Source organism: Rutilus rutilus (genome assembly GCF_951802725.1).
Source record: "Rutilus rutilus genome assembly, chromosome: 2".
NCBI lineage: Eukaryota > Metazoa > Chordata > Actinopteri > Cypriniformes > Leuciscidae > Rutilus > Rutilus rutilus.
The window spans coordinates 27,250,084-27,270,758 of record NC_140210.1 but is presented as its reverse complement, the minus strand read 5'-3'; the positions used below and the strand labels follow the sequence as shown (position 1 = coordinate 27,270,758).

At 36.4% G+C, this 20,675-nt stretch overlaps 2 protein-coding genes across 3 annotated transcripts; one reads left to right on the top strand and one right to left on the bottom strand.

Annotated features, from left to right (window-relative positions):
* Nucleotides 1–2,517: 2,517 nt before the first annotated feature.
* On the bottom strand, nucleotides 2,518–9,178 carry bora (bora aurora kinase A activator). 2 transcript variants are annotated; one of them, XM_084402071.1, is made up of 12 exons: nucleotides 9,079–9,178; nucleotides 8,676–8,857; nucleotides 8,488–8,594; nucleotides 8,336–8,381; nucleotides 8,162–8,243; nucleotides 8,020–8,073; nucleotides 7,868–7,924; nucleotides 6,535–6,761; nucleotides 6,246–6,399; nucleotides 3,700–4,280; nucleotides 3,235–3,375; nucleotides 2,518–3,010 (listed from the first exon to the last, which is right to left on the bottom strand). In XM_084402071.1, exons 2-12 carry the CDS (start codon nucleotides 8,826–8,828, stop codon nucleotides 2,990–2,992), a joined length of 1,623 nt encoding a protein of 540 aa, XP_084258197.1. In that variant the 5' UTR covers nucleotides 8,829–8,857; nucleotides 9,079–9,178; the 3' UTR covers nucleotides 2,518–2,989. The 2 variants fall into 2 exon arrangements, with proteins under 2 accessions (XP_084258197.1, XP_084258198.1); XM_084402072.1 differs by having other exon boundaries at nucleotides 9,003–9,113.
* Nucleotides 9,179–9,326: 148 nt separating this feature from the next.
* Nucleotides 9,327–12,570, top strand: mzt1 (mitotic spindle organizing protein 1). Its single transcript, XM_084402073.1, has 3 exons — nucleotides 9,327–9,521; nucleotides 9,648–9,793; nucleotides 10,820–12,570. Exons 1-3 carry the CDS (start codon nucleotides 9,470–9,472, stop codon nucleotides 10,847–10,849), a joined length of 228 nt encoding a protein of 75 aa, XP_084258199.1. The 5' UTR covers nucleotides 9,327–9,469; the 3' UTR covers nucleotides 10,850–12,570.
* Nucleotides 12,571–20,675: the final 8,105 nt, after the last annotated feature.

Below are 20,675 nucleotides of genomic sequence, written 5' to 3'. Positions count from 1 at the left end.
GAAAACTATATTAAATACTTTGTAGAGTTGCAAGGGATTATCCAAATTTGTTCTTAGTGTTAAACATTGTAATAGAATCAGAACCACTGACAATTTGTTCTGAGCATCAGATTTAAAGACCGCTGTATCAACTATTATTATACTTTAAGTAATTATAACCTGAAAACAAAAATCCTAAAATGGGCAGACGACTGGAATGGCATTGTCTCTTATTGGCCATGCATGATGACATATCTAAACTCTTCACCATGTTTTGAATCTGGTGCAGCACAAGTAAAAATGTAAGAATATATATAATAAATAAAAAAAACCATGACTTTCCAGCCTGAATATCATAATTGTAAAATTCCCAGAGTTTCTATGACAGTGGGAACCCTGTATATTTTGGCGTGCAAAAAAACTTCTTTACATTTTAATTGAAAACCTACAACACACATCAGCTGTATACGGAGCCCCCCTAGTCCCACTTTGGCAAAAAAAAATTATTATAACTATCTTGTGGCCTCAAGATAGTAACTCGTGGCCTCAAGATAGTAACTCGTGGCCTCAAGATACTAACTCGTGGCCTCAAGATAGTAACTCGTGGCCTCAAGATAGTATATCTCGTGGCCTCAAGATAGTAACTCGTGGCCTCAAGATACTAACTCGTGGCCTCAAGATACTAACTCGTGGCCTCAAGATACTAACTCGTGGCCTCAAGATAGTAACTCGTGGCCTCAAGATAGTAACTCGTGGCCTCAAGATAGTATATCTCGTGGCCTCAAGATACTAACTCGTGGCCACGAGAAAGTGAGTTTTTTCAAGGCGAACGTTTCCATGTTAATGTTTCCATGGCGACGCGTCACGCGATACACTGCAGCCACAATAATACTGTATGACAGATGTGTCGCTTTTATTTCGCTTTTCCTTTTTTATTCAAAATATTCACAAGCTTACCATGTCATCAACTAGCCTATCTGATATTCCGATTCTCACATACAGTACGTGTAAGTGAGTGTGTTGTTTAAAAACCTTTATAAATAATCTTGATGTTATAACGTTATGGGCGCTGCAATGTTGTCCGTCGGATTTACAGCACGTGAATTCATCAGTTTCTCCCGAAATAAATGCAAGAAAGTGGCCGGTGAACTGAGAAGAATAGAGTAAACTTTATAGTTCCTTGTCTTGACTCTTGCACTATGTTTGTCTAATATGAATAACAGATGTCGGGAAATTATATTTGAATAGATTGTTATTGCTGCTTCCACAGACATCAGTGTGTTTTACAAACTCCAAATGTATTGTTTTACTCGTGCTTATGTATTTAAATATCTGAAACCAAAAATAAACATTATGAAGTTGAAAAACTGCTTAGTTGTGATGACAGCGCTGAACGCGTCCGACTCTGGGCTCGTTTAAAAACCTTTATAAATAATCTGGATCTAAAACATGAGATGGGCGCTGCAATGTTGTCCTGTCAGTCGGATTTACAGCACGTAAATTCATCAGTTTCTCCCGAAATAAATGCAAAAAAGTGGCCCGTGAACTGAGAAGAATAGAGTAAACTTTATAGTTCCTTGTCTTGCACTATGTTTGTCTAATATGAATAACACATGTCGGCAAATTATATTTGAATAGATTGTTATTGCTGCTTCACAGACATCAGTGTGTTTTACAAACTCCAAATGTATTGTTTTACTCGTGCTTATGTGTATTTAAATATCTGAAACCAAAAATAAACATTATGAAGTTGAAAAAACTGCTTAGTTGTGATGACAGCGCTGAACGCGTCTGACTCTGGCTCAGCGCCAGCCAATGCGGGAAAGCACAGTTTGAATCTGGCAGCACTGAACATTCTAAATGTGGCGCCGTACTCTCAGGGGCTAGTTGATGACATGGTAAGCAAGTTTGTGAATATTTTGAATAAAAAAGGAAAAGCGAAATAAAAGCGACACATCTAATACAGTATTATTGTGGCTGCAGTGTATCGCGTGACGCGTCGCCATGGAAACATTAAAGGGAACGTTCGCCTTGAAAAAACTTACTTTCTCGTGGCCACGAGTTAGTATCTTGAGGCCACGAGTTAGTATCTTGAGGCCACGAGTTAGTATCTTGAGGCCACGAGATATACTATCTTGAGGCCACGAGTTACTATCTTGAGGCCACGAGTTACTATCTTGAGGCCACGAGTTACTATCTTGAGGCCACGAGTTACTATCTTGAGGCCACGAGTTACTATCTTGAGGCCACGAGTTACTATCTTGAGGCCACGAGTTACTATCTTGAGGCCACAAGATAGTTATAATAAATTTTTTTTGCCAAAGTGGGACTAGGGGGGCTCCGTAGCTGTAAGTACATGCTGAATATATTCGGCTCTAGTTTAGAACAGCTGTGTACAAAAACAATGTTATGTGCCAATGTGACATCTTTTGATTTTAAAAGAGAAATATTTGTCTTCATTATTTTTTTCTTCACTTCTTTTAGATGAGCAAAAGTGTTAATGTTATTCTTGTCTGTAAGAAGAAATTGCAAGCTGGTCAAGGACACTGGCACTGTTTTTATTAAGACATTTTATTACAATTCAGATACACACGCTGCCATAATATACATGTATACCTTGTGGTATCTCCGTATGTTTTAGTGATTGATTAATTCATAAATTATTTTAAGATTGTAAAACAAAAAAAGGCCCTATAAAAACAGCAAGAGGAAATGGTTACATACCTGCCATCCTCTTAACAAAAGTAATCGCAAGCTACATTTACATTCCACAATCAAAACCATACAAAAGTCTTATTCAAGTCTCAGATTCATTCATTTTTGAAGCAAGAATAAATAATGCTGTGGATTAGTCAGTACAAAAAAAAATTAAGGCTCAGACAGTAATACCAACCACAGTATTCAACGTTCTCTATGAGATGAAATCAGTATTCAGCTTGATGTGTAAATCGTGTCTCCTCCACAGCTTTGGGCGTAAGAGTGTGTAAAGTGCCTGTTTTGTCCCTCATGCTCAGTGAAGTGGGATGAACAACTGCAGAACAAAACATATCCTCATTTAAAAATGACCTAGTGTGGTTATGCACAGTGCGTATGTTTTATTTATACAAACTAATCAAGTGAATAGTGTATTTTGAGTGTGCACATAAATAGAAACTAAATAAATGGCTCAAAACAGCTGAATAAAGTACTCAAATGTGATACAGTTGGTTACAGAGTGACTGATGTTGGCTGTGTAGTGTGTGTGTGTGACATTACCTTTGGCTTAGTGTGTCTAGTGAAAGGTACACCCTCCTCAGCAGTGTGTGTGTCCAGCATTTCCTTACTCTGGCTGTCTGAACTGAGGGCGTCCATTAAGCTGTTAGTGCACACCGAGTGAGTGTTATAACCGCTATCCACCTGCACACAGAACATGAGGGACAGATTAGACCTAAACCTGACATGAGATTAAGCCTACAAATTAGTTGAAGACCACAGTTCACAATTCAATTAAAAAAAGCTTGCAAAAACAATTTTCTAAAGCAATAACTAAAATAAAAAAATAAAAAACTACAGTTCATAGAGAGAGAGCGGTTCAGCTACTACCAGCCAGTTTCACAACGGTTTTACGTCAGCTACACCAGCTTGGTTACGGTTTAAACGACTCTTCATCTAGTTGTCTCGTATTTGGAGGCTACTTGGAAGCCACTGGTGTTCTGGTCATCTGACAGCACACATACTAACCTGCATGCTAATGTCATACGGTGTGATGCTCCCTTCTGCTAGCAGGGATACGAACATGTGCGTGCTCTCAGCGTTTGGCACACTGCATGTTTGAGAGCTGGACAGTCTAGCTGGAGACGCAGTGTCCTCTTCAGGAACCCAACCACAGGATTCCTCTCTGCTCCTGCTGATGACCTCATCCGCCTCATCTTCACTTTTGTCGGTCACAATATTTCCTTCCGTATCCTTCACAAACTGCTCGTCTTGATCCATTTGCTCTGAAACATCCACAGAGGCCTCTGACTCACTTCCCCCTGATAGCAGTCCTTCTCGCTGGGCATTAGGCCCTGTCGAGCTGGCGTCCAGGTCCATGGTGGGTAAAGGTTCACTGGGATGGATGTTCTCCTTGTCGTGGAGGATTGGGGAAATGTGAGTAGGAGAGGCCCACATACAGACTCTGGGTCTGGACTGAAAGGGGGAGCAGCTGCGAATAGGGGAACAGCCCTCCACCAATGGGCTATTTCCACATCGGTTCACATCCATGTCCGAGCTGCCCGTAGGAACACCACTGGGGGACAGAAACGACAGCCTTTTCCTCTCACCTATAAAGACAAAGTTTTATTGTCATCTCACATACATCTATCCAAGGTATTACAAACGGTGGTTCAAAGCAAGTTGGTGAAAAGCGAATAATAAATTACATTGAAATAAACAAATGTGCAATAATCGAGATATAGCTTAGTGTGACTATTAAATCAAAAGCTGTGATTGAATTACATAACTATCATCTAATGTGCTGCGTGTCTCAGAGTGAAGTGTGTTAATGTTCAATGCTCACACAAATAGCTTATGATGATCCAATGTTTTTAATGGCTTTGTTCACAGTAAATGCGGCAAACTCCATCTCTGGATGTGCTGCGAGTTTAACGTGCATTTGGGAATATGTGCTAGATTTACTTTATTTACAAATTCACATAATGTCCAACATACAGAATTTCACCAATATGTATATTAGTATTATAAATTGTAGTATAAAATACAATTTAATTTTTTTTATTTTAAAGTAATAAAAATAATTAAAAAGTAATAGATTTCTTATTTTTCTAATTATATTATATTTCTTAATAGATATATTTTAACTATTAAAGAAGAAATCTAGATTAGTTCATATATATATATATATATATATATATATATATATATGTGTGTGTGTGTGTGTGTGTGTGTGTGTGTGTGTGTGTGTGTGTGTGTGTGTGTGTGTGTGTGTGTGTGTGTGTGTGTATATATATATATATATATATATATATATATATAAGTAAATAAATACAATTATAATTAAATAAAACTTTATTTATTTATTTATATATATATATATATATATATATATATATATATATATATATATATATATATATATATTAGGGATGCACCGATGCATCGGCTGAACATCGGTAACGGCCGATATTTGCCTCGTTAACTGCCATCGGCCATCGGGAAATAAAAATGACATTCGCCGATGTCACATGGGCGTCAGTTTGGTTTGATATGCTGGGGACAGAGACGCATTCGGAAGTGCATTTTCAGAAGTGCTGGGTACAATGACGCATTTATTTTATTTTTTTCTATGAGAAAACTCCTTTTCTCGAGAAAAGAACGACCATGGTGTGTAGCAGAAAAAGCGGCGGAGTATGCACGATCCGCGAGTGCTGAAGACGTTCTGCACGGCTTTGATGGGTGCGCAGGAGGACACAAATGGGCGGCGACCGCTTCTTCCAGTGGCGGGAGCTTTTCCCTCAGCGCCGTCAACAGATAGAGCGTTAACTGTACACACCGCCGCCGACTTGAGCTGCAAAGAAGCTCTGGCCTCCCTGTCAAGGACGCTTGTCAAAAAGTACGGTCGGGGAAGCTTGACCGCTCTGAATAGTGAGTGACAGCGCGCGAACACGAAAAATAAAATGAATATTATAATGTTTTTTTGTTGGGTCAGACAATGATTACCACATTTCTCTCTCATATTGCTCCTCATAACAACTGAAAAAGAACTTATTTTATAAGGTTATAACTGTCAACCAGAAAGTGACATTAAAGTTTTTTTTTGTTTCATAAATTGGTCTGATTGAATTTGTGCTCATTCTAGGATAGTGTGATCAAGAGCCGAAAGACTTGTATGTTTCCGTGGCACAAAAGAAGGAATAAATAACAAAAAGAAAAAACATCGGCATCGGCCAAGTTGTTAAGTTAAACATCGGTATCGGTATCGGCCCAGAATTTCCCAATCGGTGCATCCCTAATATATATATATTAAATACTCAAACATCTGTTTAGTTAACCTCAAAAATGATATATAATTGTTATGAGGTTAACTAAACAAAGGTTTGAATCTCCAAAGGTTAAATTCCAAAATAAAACACTAAATATATCAAATATTTTATCTGTTTACTTGCATGTTATGTGACCACTAACCAACATCAGAGAACCGTGAACATGTTAAATTATTGAAATACAAAAAATCCATCCATCCATCCATCCATCATTTTAAAACCCTGGCACCATCTCAGATTTTTTACCTGATACAGGCGTCACAGATTGCTGAAGTCTGATGGGCGACAGAATAGGAGATTTAAAAGCAGGCGAAGATCTCTCTGAAAACATTGGACTTGTGATACTGCCCAGACTGTAGGCTCGACACTGGCCTCGGATGGGACTGGAAGAAAACTGGCCCTGAAAATTATGGGTAAAAACATAATATTAGATTATTAGAATCAGGTATCCTTGATCCAGATTTATTTTGGTATATACACAAGGGTGAAATTTCAGGTGAAATGGCCCTGGGCAAATCTATGATTTTGTACGTACAGACAAGGGCGTCCCGGTTGGAATGCCACACTGAAGTGGAGAGACAATAACAGAAGACATCTCTTGACTGCTGGGAGGTATGTTATGGGAATTTCTATCTGGGCTGGAAGGGGTAGAAGACTCAGAGCCGCTGTCATGACCATCCAGAAACAGCTTCCGTCGCAATGAAGAGGAGCTAAGGCTTTCCTGCACCTGTTCAGTTAACTCTTCTGTCTTATAGTAATCACCTGGTAAAACAGAAGTTCTCAAGTTAACATCAACAAGCAAGTAAGGTCGTAAACAAGAAAATTATTTGAACAACAGCTTCAGCGCGCAACCGACAAACAATGCTAATCTGACACTTCACTTCATAGATCAATGCATTGACCAGCACTGACGCCCATCATGAGAAATCTCCTCAACAAGGTTAATATCAGACAGGCTACAGCGTTCATTTTGAGCGTAAAGGCTGTATTTGTGTTTTATCAAACAAATTGAACACAAATTTCAGGTATATTGCCTTTTAAGAATTCAAGCACTTTTTAAGTACCTCTTCATAAGCATGACTGTTTCAAAGTTTTTTCCCAGTACTTCAATTTCAATAATTCAAAGTATGAACCCTGTTATTATAAATTATATTTTTGCCTACATTATGAATTTTTTTTTTTTTTTAAGTACAATTTTATATATAAATTAATCTCTCTATTAATGAGGTCATTAAAACTGTTTGCATAAAAGGTTTAAAAACTTCTTTTTTTTCAAGAGAACCATTTAAGGCCAAGAACGATAACTATATTAGCGTCCACAGTCCACACCAGCGGACGATAATGTTCTGTTTAGCGTGCTTGTCTGTCATTTTAAATGCTTGAGCTCTTTGCAGCAGAATGGATTCTGATTGGCTGTCAATGTTTATATCGTTCATCAGCAGGATAAAAATAGTTCCTCTGTGCTGTTATCTTTATAGTTGTGGTGTGAACTCTGCTATTCTTGAATATTGAGAAAGACTTTTTTTTAAATATCTTTATCGTTATGTTTAGTTATCGTCTTAACTGTCAATCTTCATAAATTTTTTAATGCATTCTTACTGAATAAAAGTTATTTATTTTTTTATCTTACAGACCCCAAACTTTTGAATGGTATTATGATGTTGTAAATTACATTTTAGATTACAACCTTCTTTATGAATTCACTTGAATCTTGAAAAAGTAAATATTTCATGTTATCTCAATTACTGAGGTCATAAAAACTGTGTATGAAAGACAAAAGCATAACAGTTTGAGGGAATAATAATAATAATAATCATAATAAAAAAACGTATATTACTTCAAAACAAGAAAGAAATGAAAAGGGTTACCCAGAACTTTCTCAAGATTGAAGTCCACTGGTAGGGACAGGACTGTCTGACAGATGGCTTTAACACAAACAACAAGCAAAGACCGATTATTCTAAATCTACACACATATCTAAAATGACCATTTATGAACGTCTTAGAGCTGCTGAACAAACCATTGATTTTCTTTGGTGGCGGAGGCTCCTCTGCTACCAGTGGGGACAACGGACCTAAAATTAGACAGTTTCAATGAATATCCAAATGCTACATTAGTTGTATTAAACCATTTCTCTTTTATGTGTCTGTGTCATGACTTACTTTTGTGATGTGGCGGTTTTATTGATTGTTTAGCAGTGAGTGGTCCCCATGGAGAGGGAACAATGGCACCTTTAGTAAAAAACTGTACAACCAAAAATGATTTGATGAAGCATCTTTCTCTTTAGTGAAAAGAAAACATTTTCATGGACAGGGACTGGAGTAAAGCAGTTTTACCTGTTCAATAGCATGTTGCCGTTTGGCCTCAATCTCAGAATCTGCCCTTATGCGTTAAAAAGAAACACAGTTGAGTTAATATCATGAACATGAAACTACAAATACAGGGTTATCAAAAAACTACAGATAAACCTAATAACAGCAATACATACCTGGCTTGGCTCAGAAACACTGCCTGGCGGTGAATGTCCTCAGGGTCTATTTCCACAGGAAGTAAATTTGCCATTTCATCAATGGACCACTTGAACTTGGCTGGAGTCTACAACAGAAAATACAAACAGAAATGAAATTTTTATCGTTTTTCTTTATGTCCCCCTGACACGCAGAGGCAGACACTCACCGCAGATGAGCTCCTGGAGCTTTTGAACACCGACGGGCTGGGCATCAGAGACTCATGCAGACGGTGGTAGTCGTTTGGGCTCTCAAACGGGTTCAGAATAGCAGGTCTTCCTGGAGTCGCGGGTGTTATATGAATCTCTGCTATATCTGCCATCTTAAAAACGGCGTCCAGAGACAAGCTGGCTACGTTTTAATAAGAAAGAAAAACGAGTGAAAGACTGCAGATTCTTGAAAATATCAACAACTTGGAGTGGTAAACATCCTGTTTGGTTATAGACTACTGCATCTCATTAATAATGATCAAAAGAGTACCGATCGGGTTATCTACCTTTCTTAGTTTGCTATCTCAACATGTTTTGATGCAATTTTTACCAGGTGATTAATGTTCTTAATTAAATACTCACAACGCAACGAGACTCAAACAAGCCCAACCGCGATCTCTGATGGGCTTCCAACGTCTGATTTAACTTTCGCTCAAGATGTGCCAACCAATCACAATTCAGCAGAACCTGCGAAACAACCAATCAGGTGAGGAGAACGGGCGACATTCCGTCTCGACGTAACTTCCTTTCGAACGTTTACAACTTTATTGAGAGGATTACCACAACAACAGGCGGGAGGTGTAAATAAAACGGCTGTCAGTTAGTTTGCAATGTATTCTGTTTAATGTTTATTTCGCAAAAGTGGGGAAGATACCGGGGACTATCAACAATAGACTTGTCAGGGTCATCTGAATGAAAGATAGTGCTTTGTTATTGTCGTTAAGTAATTAAATAGCTTTAGCACGATAGCATCATGGCCAATCCCGCGAGCGCAAACATGAATGCCGTCCGGGAGACTATGGATGGTAAGATTGGGAAAAATGTTTTTTTTTAATTATTATTTTATTTTATTATTTGTTGTTGTGAATCATATCGGTTAATCATCGAATGAACATTTGGACGACTAATATGGCTTCTTCTTTCATTTACAGTTCTCCTGGAGATATCAAGGCTTCTGAATACAGGATTGGACATGGAGTCCTTGTCGATATGTGTCCGTCTCTGTGAGCAAGGGATCAATCCTGAAGCCCTGTCATCAGTCATCAAAGAACTCAGAAGAGCCTCGGACTCGTTAAAGGTGCTCACACTAATGCAGCAGTAGATTTGTGGTGACATTTCTGCTTCTCTCCACTCTGTTTTTACCCACTCTCCCTTTTGAAGATGCAAAATCATGTGTATTTTGATATTCTTGCATCAGTCATCTGTGAAATTAAGTGAAGTCTGCCAGACTCAACATATTGACCTATTAAAGCAAGGGTTTTCAATCATTTAGATGCCACGGACCCCCATCCGATTCCTAACATTTAAAAGGCAGCTATACATTTTCATGTATAAATGTGTTAAAACCGGAAAAAATCGGTGTAAAATATTACTTGGGAAATATTTATTTTATATAATGTTACATTACGTTTTTATGCGTAATAGTACTGTACTGTTGAATGCATTCTTTATTATTTTATTTTAATACATTTTTACTTGTTTATATTAGTATTTTTATTTTTTTATTTTAATCAAATTTAGTTTATTATAATATTTATTTATTTTAGTGTTTCTCTCTAAAGAAAAAATCCACAGACATGGGTATTTCTTCTGCGACCCTACATAGCACAAATGGCTTAGAAAATGGATGGATGGCATTTCCGCTTTAATTATGACAAAGCTATTTATTATTTTTTTATTTTTTTATTACCACAAACTGGAAGTCTCAATATATTAACAATAAAAACAACAGTTGTTGAGGGGGGAAAAATAACCTAAACCATACATAGCTTCAGGTTATGTTATTTTAATATATAATAATTTAAATATATTTAAAAGAAAAATTTAATTTTATAATTTTGTAAGTCATTCTTCAGCCCTCTCAGAGGTAGGCCCAGGTTCCTTGGTTGAGAACCACGGCCTTATGGTGTGACATGCTATTCTATGCATTTTTTTTTTATGCATGCAGATAATATTAATTGAGAAGCTACAGGGGTATATTTGCACTTAAAAAAATTGCACTACCTACTAAGAAAAATAATTTAATAGGACTTATTAAAATGCACACTTTACCTTAAATTTGTCTTATCATTAACTGTCCTTTTTGTTTGATTTTTTTTTTCAGGCTTCTGAAAACAGCACTAGTCAAGGATGAGTCTAAAATTCATCTCTGACAAAGCAGTTTAAGGAAAAACTGCATGCTACACTGTATATAAGCATATATCTATGATTAATGTGTGAAAGCAGTTGTTTTTGCCTTGTTCGGCTTACTTTCATGTGCCTCAGTATGTACAGTTGGACTGTTCAAGCATTTGCCTTTTCCTTATCTTCTTGTCCATTTAACATTGTGTATACAGATAACTATAATACATTTTTTGTTGGGTTTTGCTGCAGGTTAAGTCAGTAAAATGGTGTTTTTTGTTGTTTTACCCTAACTGTATGAAACATGCTCTTTTTATTGATATGGTCTCTGACTGATCCCTCAAGGGCATTTTATCTGTACAGCCATGTTCATTTGTGTCTTTCAACCACACGATGGCGACATCAGTGCATTTATAGGTGTATCATCGACTACTTGTGCTTTGTATTGTAACGTAGCATTGTAATGTCAATCTTTTAAGATTTCTTTCTTTATTTTAAACATTTATACAAAACGTCATGGCCAAATTCTTCTTTCGTTCTTATTCTCTTCAAAACAATAGCAGTTTAATTGGATCATCAAGCCTGTTCTCCATGTCACAGGTGCTTTTTTTTTTTTTTGTCCAGATCTGACACCGGGAATGTTTAAGGTCACGTTTGGTAAAAGCGGCGTGGCTCTTAGATCAGCCCAAAAGGCACGAGCTTCATTAACACCCAGCCGTGCTGAGAGGGAGAGGTGGCTGTGTCCTTGGTTCCTGCAGATAGGAGGCATAATGTTTCACTCCTGCAGTGAGAATTCATTTATGTGTCTGTAATCACCTCCACCTTATGTTTGCTCTTATTGCTAAACATTTACTCTAGTCCAGTCGCTTTTCAAGGAGAAATTCTCAGGAGAATGTGGTCTGGGTTAATATCATTTTCTTGATTTTTAGTTGAATGGGAAAAGGCTGCAGTTCAACCCTGTTATGGTAGAATCTATTACTTAAGGCTTGTTTTAAGAGCGTTTCGATGGTAGTCCCTCAAACATTTGTTGACTTTGTGGATGAAATGCCACCTTTTTTGTCAGTTGTTGCATGGGTCAAGGATGCACCATCTTCAGGCCTCCATTGAATCACCTTTAACAAAGACACAAACAGCATGTGGAGAATGATTGCGACCGCTTGTTGGAATGACAGGTGTTATCAACTAAAGCGGACCAGGCGTGTCTCTTCATGAGGCCGGCTAATGATGCGCAACAATGGGGTAGTTTATTCCTCACTGTGAATTAGTATCATAAAGGTTGCCACTGTGACAGTGATATCGCTCATCAGTACCATCGAATCATTTTTGTTAGCTTTGTTTGAGTGACCATCGCTCTCCGATCTGCATCTGACTTCAATAGTTCATTTAGAGTGGATGAAGTTGATGGTCAATATTTTAAAAAAGACCAGCACCATCAAAGTAGTTGTGAGTTTAGAAAGTGAGCTTATACACTGACTTTGGCTTATTGAACTTCTTTTAAAAAGGATGAAACCAAATAACACAATTAGTTATTCCGAGGTTGATGTGTAATTATCATATTCCCATCCTCTAATTCATGCATTAATTGCTTTAATTAGCAAAGCAATTAAAAAAACAATGCTAAGCTCTGTAATAGCATCCACCTTCAGTAACTGTTTATGTAAATTCCCTTGTGTTTGGTGTAGGTTAATGAAATATTTGTTATTAAATGGGAATTCTGTGTGTTCAAGTATGTAATTATCAATAGTTTAGCTGTAAATTTAATAATTGTGTTTTAACCTTCTAAATGATGCATGCAATGCAACAGGGTTCTTTGTTCACAGGTATGTGATAAACAACTGGTATTAATCTAAAGCTGATGGAAATGAGAATACCCTTGTGCAAGGTTAATTGAAAGTTTAAAATGTATAATTGTGGGTTAGAATCCATTATTTTTTTCCAACATAATGCCTTTAAAAATAACAGGGCCTTTGACCTTTTTTGGAATATGCGCTCAGCCATTTTACTCGCTAAATAACTATTTAAGTATGGCCCTTGACCCTGCTTGGGCTATACAAACTCCTTAATTTTCTTTTTCATACTTTTATAACAAGTGATCACAATATGCCTACTTTAGGCAAGTGTCTACAATAGCCCATACATGAACACTACTGTCAAAAGTTTGGGTTTGGTAAGATTTTTTTAATGTTAAGACGTCTGTTATCCAAATCAAGGCTGCATTTATTGGATCAAAAATACAGTAAAACTTTTAATATTGTGAAATATTGTTACAATTTAAAGCAGCTATTTTCTATATTAATAAAAATTTGAATTTTCAGCAACTATTACCCAAATCTTCAGTCACATGATTCAGAAATCATTGTAATATGCCGATTTGGTGCTCAAATAACATTTCTTATTATTATCACAGAAGAAACCGATTGTGCTGTTTAATATTTGAAACCATGATGCTGTTTTCAGCATTTTTTGATGAATAGAAGATTCAAAAGAACATAAACAGATATATATATATATATATATATGTGTGTGTGTGTGTGTATATATATGTATATTATGTATATGTATATAAATGTATATATATACATAATGTAAAGTTGTACCTTTGTGTCACTTTTTGATCAATTAAATTTATCTGTGATGAATAAAACTATTAATTTCTTTAAAAAATAAAGTTTGTGGAAGATGTCTTTTATACTTGCCCCCCATGTATTGTGACAACATCCCTATTATATCAGGGCCGGATTCACATGCAGCACGGTCAAGGCCAGGACTTTTTCCCCTTTAAGACAAACATGCATTCACAAACATCTTTCTATTCTATCCATGGTCTTATCTCAGAAATCTTTTTACAAAAGCTTTCACTGGGACTATACAGGTAAAAGGTACTAATATGTACACTTTTGGTACCAATATAAGTACCTTTAAGGTAAGCTACTAATATGCACTCTTTAGGTACAAAGGTGTATCTTGTGAAAGGGTACTGCCCCAGTTTGCGATTGTTGGATTTTGAGGATGACATTTTACAGCACACTTTGTGTGTACTTTGTTCACATATCTAAGTGTCCTACACAGGCCTGCATCTGCAGTAGCTAATGGTGGAAATGTTAAGGTTAGGCAATTTGTTTTATAAACACTTTTTGTTATAGCTATACCTACTGTTTTAAACTGTCTTCACATCCTGATAGCAATCAGTATGAGAAGTTATCTAAATATTAAGTGTAAACAGCTCAATAACCTTTTTATTTCAAGGCTCAGGTTATGTCTCGTAGACCTGTCCGTTGCATTACGATTGAAAGTAGTATCAATAATGTAAAAAAAGTGACGTGCAGTCAAATGTCCGGGTGTATGCTGTTTAAACAAGTGTTCTCACCGATACGCTTGTTGTGTTTACGAAGAGTTCTGACAAGTTTTATAGACCTGATTTTGTTTCTTATTCAAAAGTGTATTCAAAAACAGCACCCCCAACCTAAAACATCTTCCTGCACCCCTGAGCATAAATATATCTTCTGTGGAAGTCTCAGTCTCAGTGACAATCATGCGGTGATTTGTCTCACAAAACACATCATAACTGCTGTGTTTGAAATTGCCCTCTTCACCCTCATTCACTATTCCCTACATTACTCCATAATTTAGTCCACTGAAGGAGTGAATGAAAACGAGTGAGTGAATTCGGACACTGAGTGCGCCGGAAGAGCTGCAGCTTTTACATGGTTTGTGCTGTTTAATAATCATTTGAAACATAGCAAACTGGCAGTTCCAGTAGTAATTAAAATATTTATCTTGAACTCTGTCATGGAAACTAGCATACATAAACTGTAATTAAACAATCTAATAATCAATTAAAAAGGAATTTATTCCTGTATGATATAGATTGGTGCAGGTATGATAACACTTTGTAGGCCAAAACGCAGAAGGGAGTTAGCATTTTAGCACTTCCTGTTCCATCGTCCCAAAGTCATTGGGGTTTTTAAATAGGGTTTTGGTTAAATGGCTGAAATAAGGTCTGTGGTGAACAAGCTCAAGACACTCACATTTTATTCTACGACATAAAATACATCAATTATTACCCCACTCGTAATTTTTTTAATCTGTTACATGTCTTGAAAAAAGGCGGTTGATAACAAGTAGCTAAATGAGACGACAGAGGCTGTCAAGGAAAGTAAACGTCATCACGCCGAACAGGTAAGCTCAGTCCGCTTTTACAGCATCGTTATGGTTATAATTGTGCTCTTACAAACTATTTTAACTCATTCAACACGTTCTGGGAAAATGTTTTTAGATAAAAACTGAAAGAGTTGTCGGAAGCTTGGTGAACTCAAGCGACCGTGGTGTAGTTCGTTTATAGCCTACCTTTACCCTTACGAAAATTAACCATGGTTTTTTTGTAGTAACTATGGTTTTTTTGTAGTTACCATGGTTTAACTATGGTTTTTGCAGTAAAACCATAGTAACTACAAAATGAACCATAGTTTAACTATGGTTTTTGCAGTAAAACCATAGTAACTGCAAATTAACCATGGTTTTACTACAATAACCGTGGTTTAACCATGGTTTTTTTATAGTTACTATGGTTTAACTATGGTTTTTGTAGTAAAACCATAGTAACTACAAAATGAACCATAGTTAACTATGGTTTTTCCAGTCAAACCATAGTAACTACAAATGAACCATGGTTTTACTACAATAACCTTGGTTTAACCATGGTTTTTGTAGTAAAACCATAGTAACCATAAAATGAACCATGGTTTTTGTAGTAAAGCCATAGTAACTACAAAATGAACCATGGTTTTCAGTGTTCTGTTTTTTTTTTTTTTTTAGCATGTTTTTGTTCAGTCCAATGTAAATATATCTGCTGTGCATATGTTGCACTGACTTGTTTGGTAAAAAAAAAAAAAAAAAAAAAAAAAAAGTTTCACTAAAAAAAAAATTCAACAGCATACGTGTATCTGCAATATTTTTGTGACCAATCTGAAGAATTTTCTACAATTTGAACTATTTTAGTATTATGGCAAAGCGTACTAAAGTGATTTTATGCCCAACAGTAGTTGGTTAGACAAAAATCTGGTGATATGAATGCAGTGTGTGTGCCATTTTGTGATGAAGTGTGCAACCACTACTATATGTAGTTTTGGTTGCAGTGCTTCATTTTGCATGATATATTCGGTATTTTGCAGTTTGGATGTGTGGGTTTGTAAATTGTGTTAAGTATTTTAATAAAACCAGGAAAAAAATAGTTTGCAAAATTGTGTCAATTGAATTTTTTTTTTAATTGTTCTCACGTCAAGGGTGCAGTAATAGGTCAAATTACTGTTTCATTCATGATTGGTTGATGCATTGAGTATGTGGCATAGCAACAAGACGCTGGTTGGTCAAAATCGCTTCAGCCAAGGAATTTTCCGAACTGACAGCTGAAGCAGGCTATCGTTACACGACAGCAGCGCGGTCGAGTTTGTTGGTTTATTTGAAATATTTAACTTGAAGAAGACGAAATTTAAAGGTGAGTTCTGATAATTTACGTTTATATGTAGTTCACAAGTCGAAAATATAAATGTTATAGCCACTTGACGTTAATTTAGCGAGTTAAACTAGCTTTGCACCGAATGCTTTTTAGCCATGTTTGACTTGTAAGTTATAAGTTACACTCTTTAATCTTTGACTAGTATTAAGTCATTGCGTGTACACATAATATGGCGTTTGTCCTCCATTATCCACTATAACTGTTGAATGTTAACTTTGCTATTAGGCAACATAAATCTGATTGCCCAAGGTCGCTGCAGCCGTTACTGCATTTTCAAATAGATGGAGAGCGGGAACTTCGGAGCACGAGCACCACAACAACCATGGCTTCGCCCTCGCTTCACAGAGGCCGGACCCGAATTATAATATGAAGAGAAGAGGAAATTCAAAGGTGGGTTTTATGTTTATGTTTAACCAAATAACAAATGTATAAAGCGTTACAACTTAACATGACAATAACGAGTGTAAATTGTGTAGGTACGAATCGAGTCGGTGATATTAACCGTCTGCAAATATATTTTAAAGCAATTGAGTTTCTGTGTCGTGAGTACACATTTCATAGGTAATTATTGTAAATGAATGCTTAACCAGAGGTTCCATGCTGGTGTACTTTACATTAGTCCACAATACTGTATGCAGTTGAACGTGACTGAACACCACTGAACAGTGCACAGATAAAATAGTTGATCACTCGTTCTCTGTGTTTAAATGATTGCGATTAAACCTGATTCTGCCCTAAGTCATATACAGGTCATTCATTTTAACAGAGAACTTTGTTGAAACTCAGCAAATGTGTTTTTGATTTTTAGGTCATGAAGATGATGGGGTAAACTACCAGTGCTGGTCTCACTGATCATCACACATCTGGAAGTCTTCCTGCATCCTCAGCTGTGAGGCAAGTATCAGTACAATGAGTTATTTGAGTTTCTTAAAGGGATACTCCACTTTTTTTGGAAATATTACAAATATTATTTGTTCATTTTTTTTAAGAGAGATGCTAATGGTCTTGTCCGATTCAATGATCTATGCTAAGCTATGCTAAAAGTGGTACTGCCAGACCCGGAGATCGGCTGAATGGATTCGAAAACTGTAAAACTCAACTGTGTAACTCTGGGGGAGTTGTAAAATTAGCCTATTTCCAAAAAAAGTGGAGTATCCCTTTAATCTTATGATATTCTTTTTTCTGGTGAGGTTGAATTTTTAGTCCTAAGAGTTTGTTTGCCATAATGACAGAGTGATGTCAATCTTGATAAAGTGCCTGCTGGGATTACTACACTAGCTTTAACATATAATTTGAACATACATTTGAACGTTTATATGTTTTTAAAATTACAATTATTATTTATTACAGAAATTAGATGTTTAACATGTTCAAGTAAATATTGTAACAAAATGATAATTTAAGTTATGTTTCCTAGCATTTACACTCAAAGTTAAGGCACTTGATGGCCATGCCTTAACATGCCACATGATTGGCTCGGAATCCTTTTTTTAAATCCACATTGAATTTTGCTACGTTCATTGCGGGTATTTATAAAAATGCAATCGTAAGTGTCTTAACTGTGAGTGTAAATGCTATTAAGAAAAAATAGCATTTAAATGATCATTTTGCTACAATTTTAACTTGAACATGTTAAAGGGTTAATTCACCCAAAAATTTTAATTCTGCCATTAATTATTCCACCCTCATGTCGTTCCAAACTTGTAAGACTTTTGTTCATCTTAGGAACTCAAATGAAGATCTAAATAATGAAATCTGAGAGCTTTCTGACCCCCCATAGACAGCTAAGCAACTACCACTTTAACGCTTTAAAAAGTTAAAGTGATTGTCTGCTAATCCATATGATGACATGATCGCTTCCTTTATGATGAACAGGTTGAATTTAGGCTTTTATTCACATATAAACATTCATAAATTCAGGTACGGTAAACAGAAGCTCAAGCATGTTTACTTGACATGCAAGAACAAACTAGGTTCATTCTCGTGTGTTGCGCAGCACGTTTGAGAGAGGTTTGCTCTCACGTGTCAAGCATGTTCGGTTGAGCCTCTGTTTATGTTCGCCAATCATTGTTTAAGTGTGAAGAAAAGACTAAATTAAATCGAGTATCGATTGGAACCAGGACTAGCTTTGCGATTTTCCCGGAATCGTTCAAAAGTTTACATTTCGATTCCTAGTTTCGATTCACAGTCCGCCGACCGGAAGAAGAAACCGCTGTCTAAGTTACCAATTTGATCATTTCTAGCCCTATTCTGAACTGAAGTAACTACCTAATCGATTTCAAACTGCCAAATGTTAACTCTCTGAACACTGACAGCTGTAGCCTACTTCCCCACATTAGTTAAACATTTGTAAACTGTAACGTACACAGGGCATGGTAAATGCGTGTATTACTAGCACAGGTGTAAGCATATATGGATTGTTTTGCTAAACTGCGAACCGAAACATTTTATGAGACGAAAATCATTCGTAAAATGTATTCAGAGCAAACAACCCTGACGTTAAACCTTAAAAACCTACTTATATGATGTTTTCTTATTCTTCGGTATCTTGCAAGTTACAACCCTATGGTTACAACCATATTCTCTCGTCCTCGGCTCGTCCGTTTGAAAACTGCACGCGATGACGGCGAACGTAAAAAAATTATAATCATGAAAACACATTTACACATGAGTGTAAACAACCTTATTTAGCCTATTTTACCTGATAGCCCATTTTAGCTGTGAAAATAGCAATTGATGGAGAAGGTCAGACTATTTCCTTCAGAAAGACCGTTGGTTAGCTAGCTCATTTAAAATATCCTAAAAAAAATTGTTTAAAATAGATTTGATATTTATATTGTAGTTGAAAACAGTCCTGTGAGAAATTCATAGTAAAGTTCATAAAAAGTAAAAAGTTCATAGAATTTAAATTTATCTAAACTTTTTTGACCCTGCCTCTTAAAAGAATCGGAATCGAGAATCGTTAGGAACCGGAATCGAAACAAGGAATTGGAATCGGAATCTATTCAAACGATACCCAACCCTAGCGATAACCGCAATATCGCAGTACCGCGCTACTGACAAGCCAACTGCAGAGGAATGTAAGTAACCGCAGCAACCACGATATTCGCATGTTTTCTTTTTTCAAAAGGCTATACCCTTCTAGTTTTGACCTTCGTGCATGTGTATTGAATGTAAAATAAGTTAATAATGATAACAAGACATGTTATTTTTATCATGGTGGTTTGTATAGAGGCTTCGCTGATTTGCACTTAAGCCTAAACAGACAGTGAATGAAAGTGATCGACTGAGTGCGTGCGATGACCTGCGTCTGTTTTTAAGGGTCAAGTCACATATATATTCGTGAAAAGGTTGCCGTGTCCAAGGAAAGCGAAATATTTGTCTTGTCATCCTTTTAACGTTTAAGGGTATTTAACATGAATGGTGACAGTGTCAACCTGTTCATCATAAAGGAAGCGATCATGTCTTCACAAAATTTAGACTAAACCATTCAATTTATATGGATTAGTTTTACAGTCACTTTAACTTTTTAAAGCGTTAAAGTGGTAGTTGCTTAGCTGTCTATGGGGGGTCAGAAAGCTCTCAGATTTCATTATTAAGATCTTCATTTGTGTTCCTAAGATGAACGAAAGTCTTACAGGTTTGGAACTACATGAGGGTGAGTAATTAATGACAGAATTTCCATTTGGAGGTGAACTATCACTTTATTTACTTAATTTAAATTCTGAAAGTATCAAAAATATTGTCCATGTGACTTCTTCATCTTATTTTTAGTGAACATCTTGCCTTTTATCATACAGTAGCCCTAGCTCTACTTTGCACATTCAAGAGTGCATGACAAATTAAAGTTAAAGCAATATTTTTGTGTAAACAGTTTCTCAAATGTGGGAACAAGCTTCTATCATAAAAGTGCACAGTATGGAGAAGCTTTGCGCTGTAAAATAGGGCTGCAGCAACATTTAACTTTTCTGGGTACTTTATATGAAGCTTTCTAAAACTGCTGGGCTTTTTTGTGAAACTGTTGTTTTCTTATCTGCATTTCAGTCATTCCAGAAAATGGACAGAGTGCATGCTGTGGTTGAATTAAGGTGTTTCCAGGATTCCTTAAAGGTATAGTTCAGCTAAAAATTGTAAAAAAAAATTCTGACATCAATTACTCACCCTCATGTCGTTCCAAACCCGTAAGACCTTCGTTTATCTTCAGAACACAAATGAAGATATTTTTAATGAACTCCAAGAGCTTTCTGTTCCTCCATTGGTAGCCTACGCAACTAATACATTCAAGCCCCAGAAAGGTAGTAAAGACACTATTGAGGTAATCCAT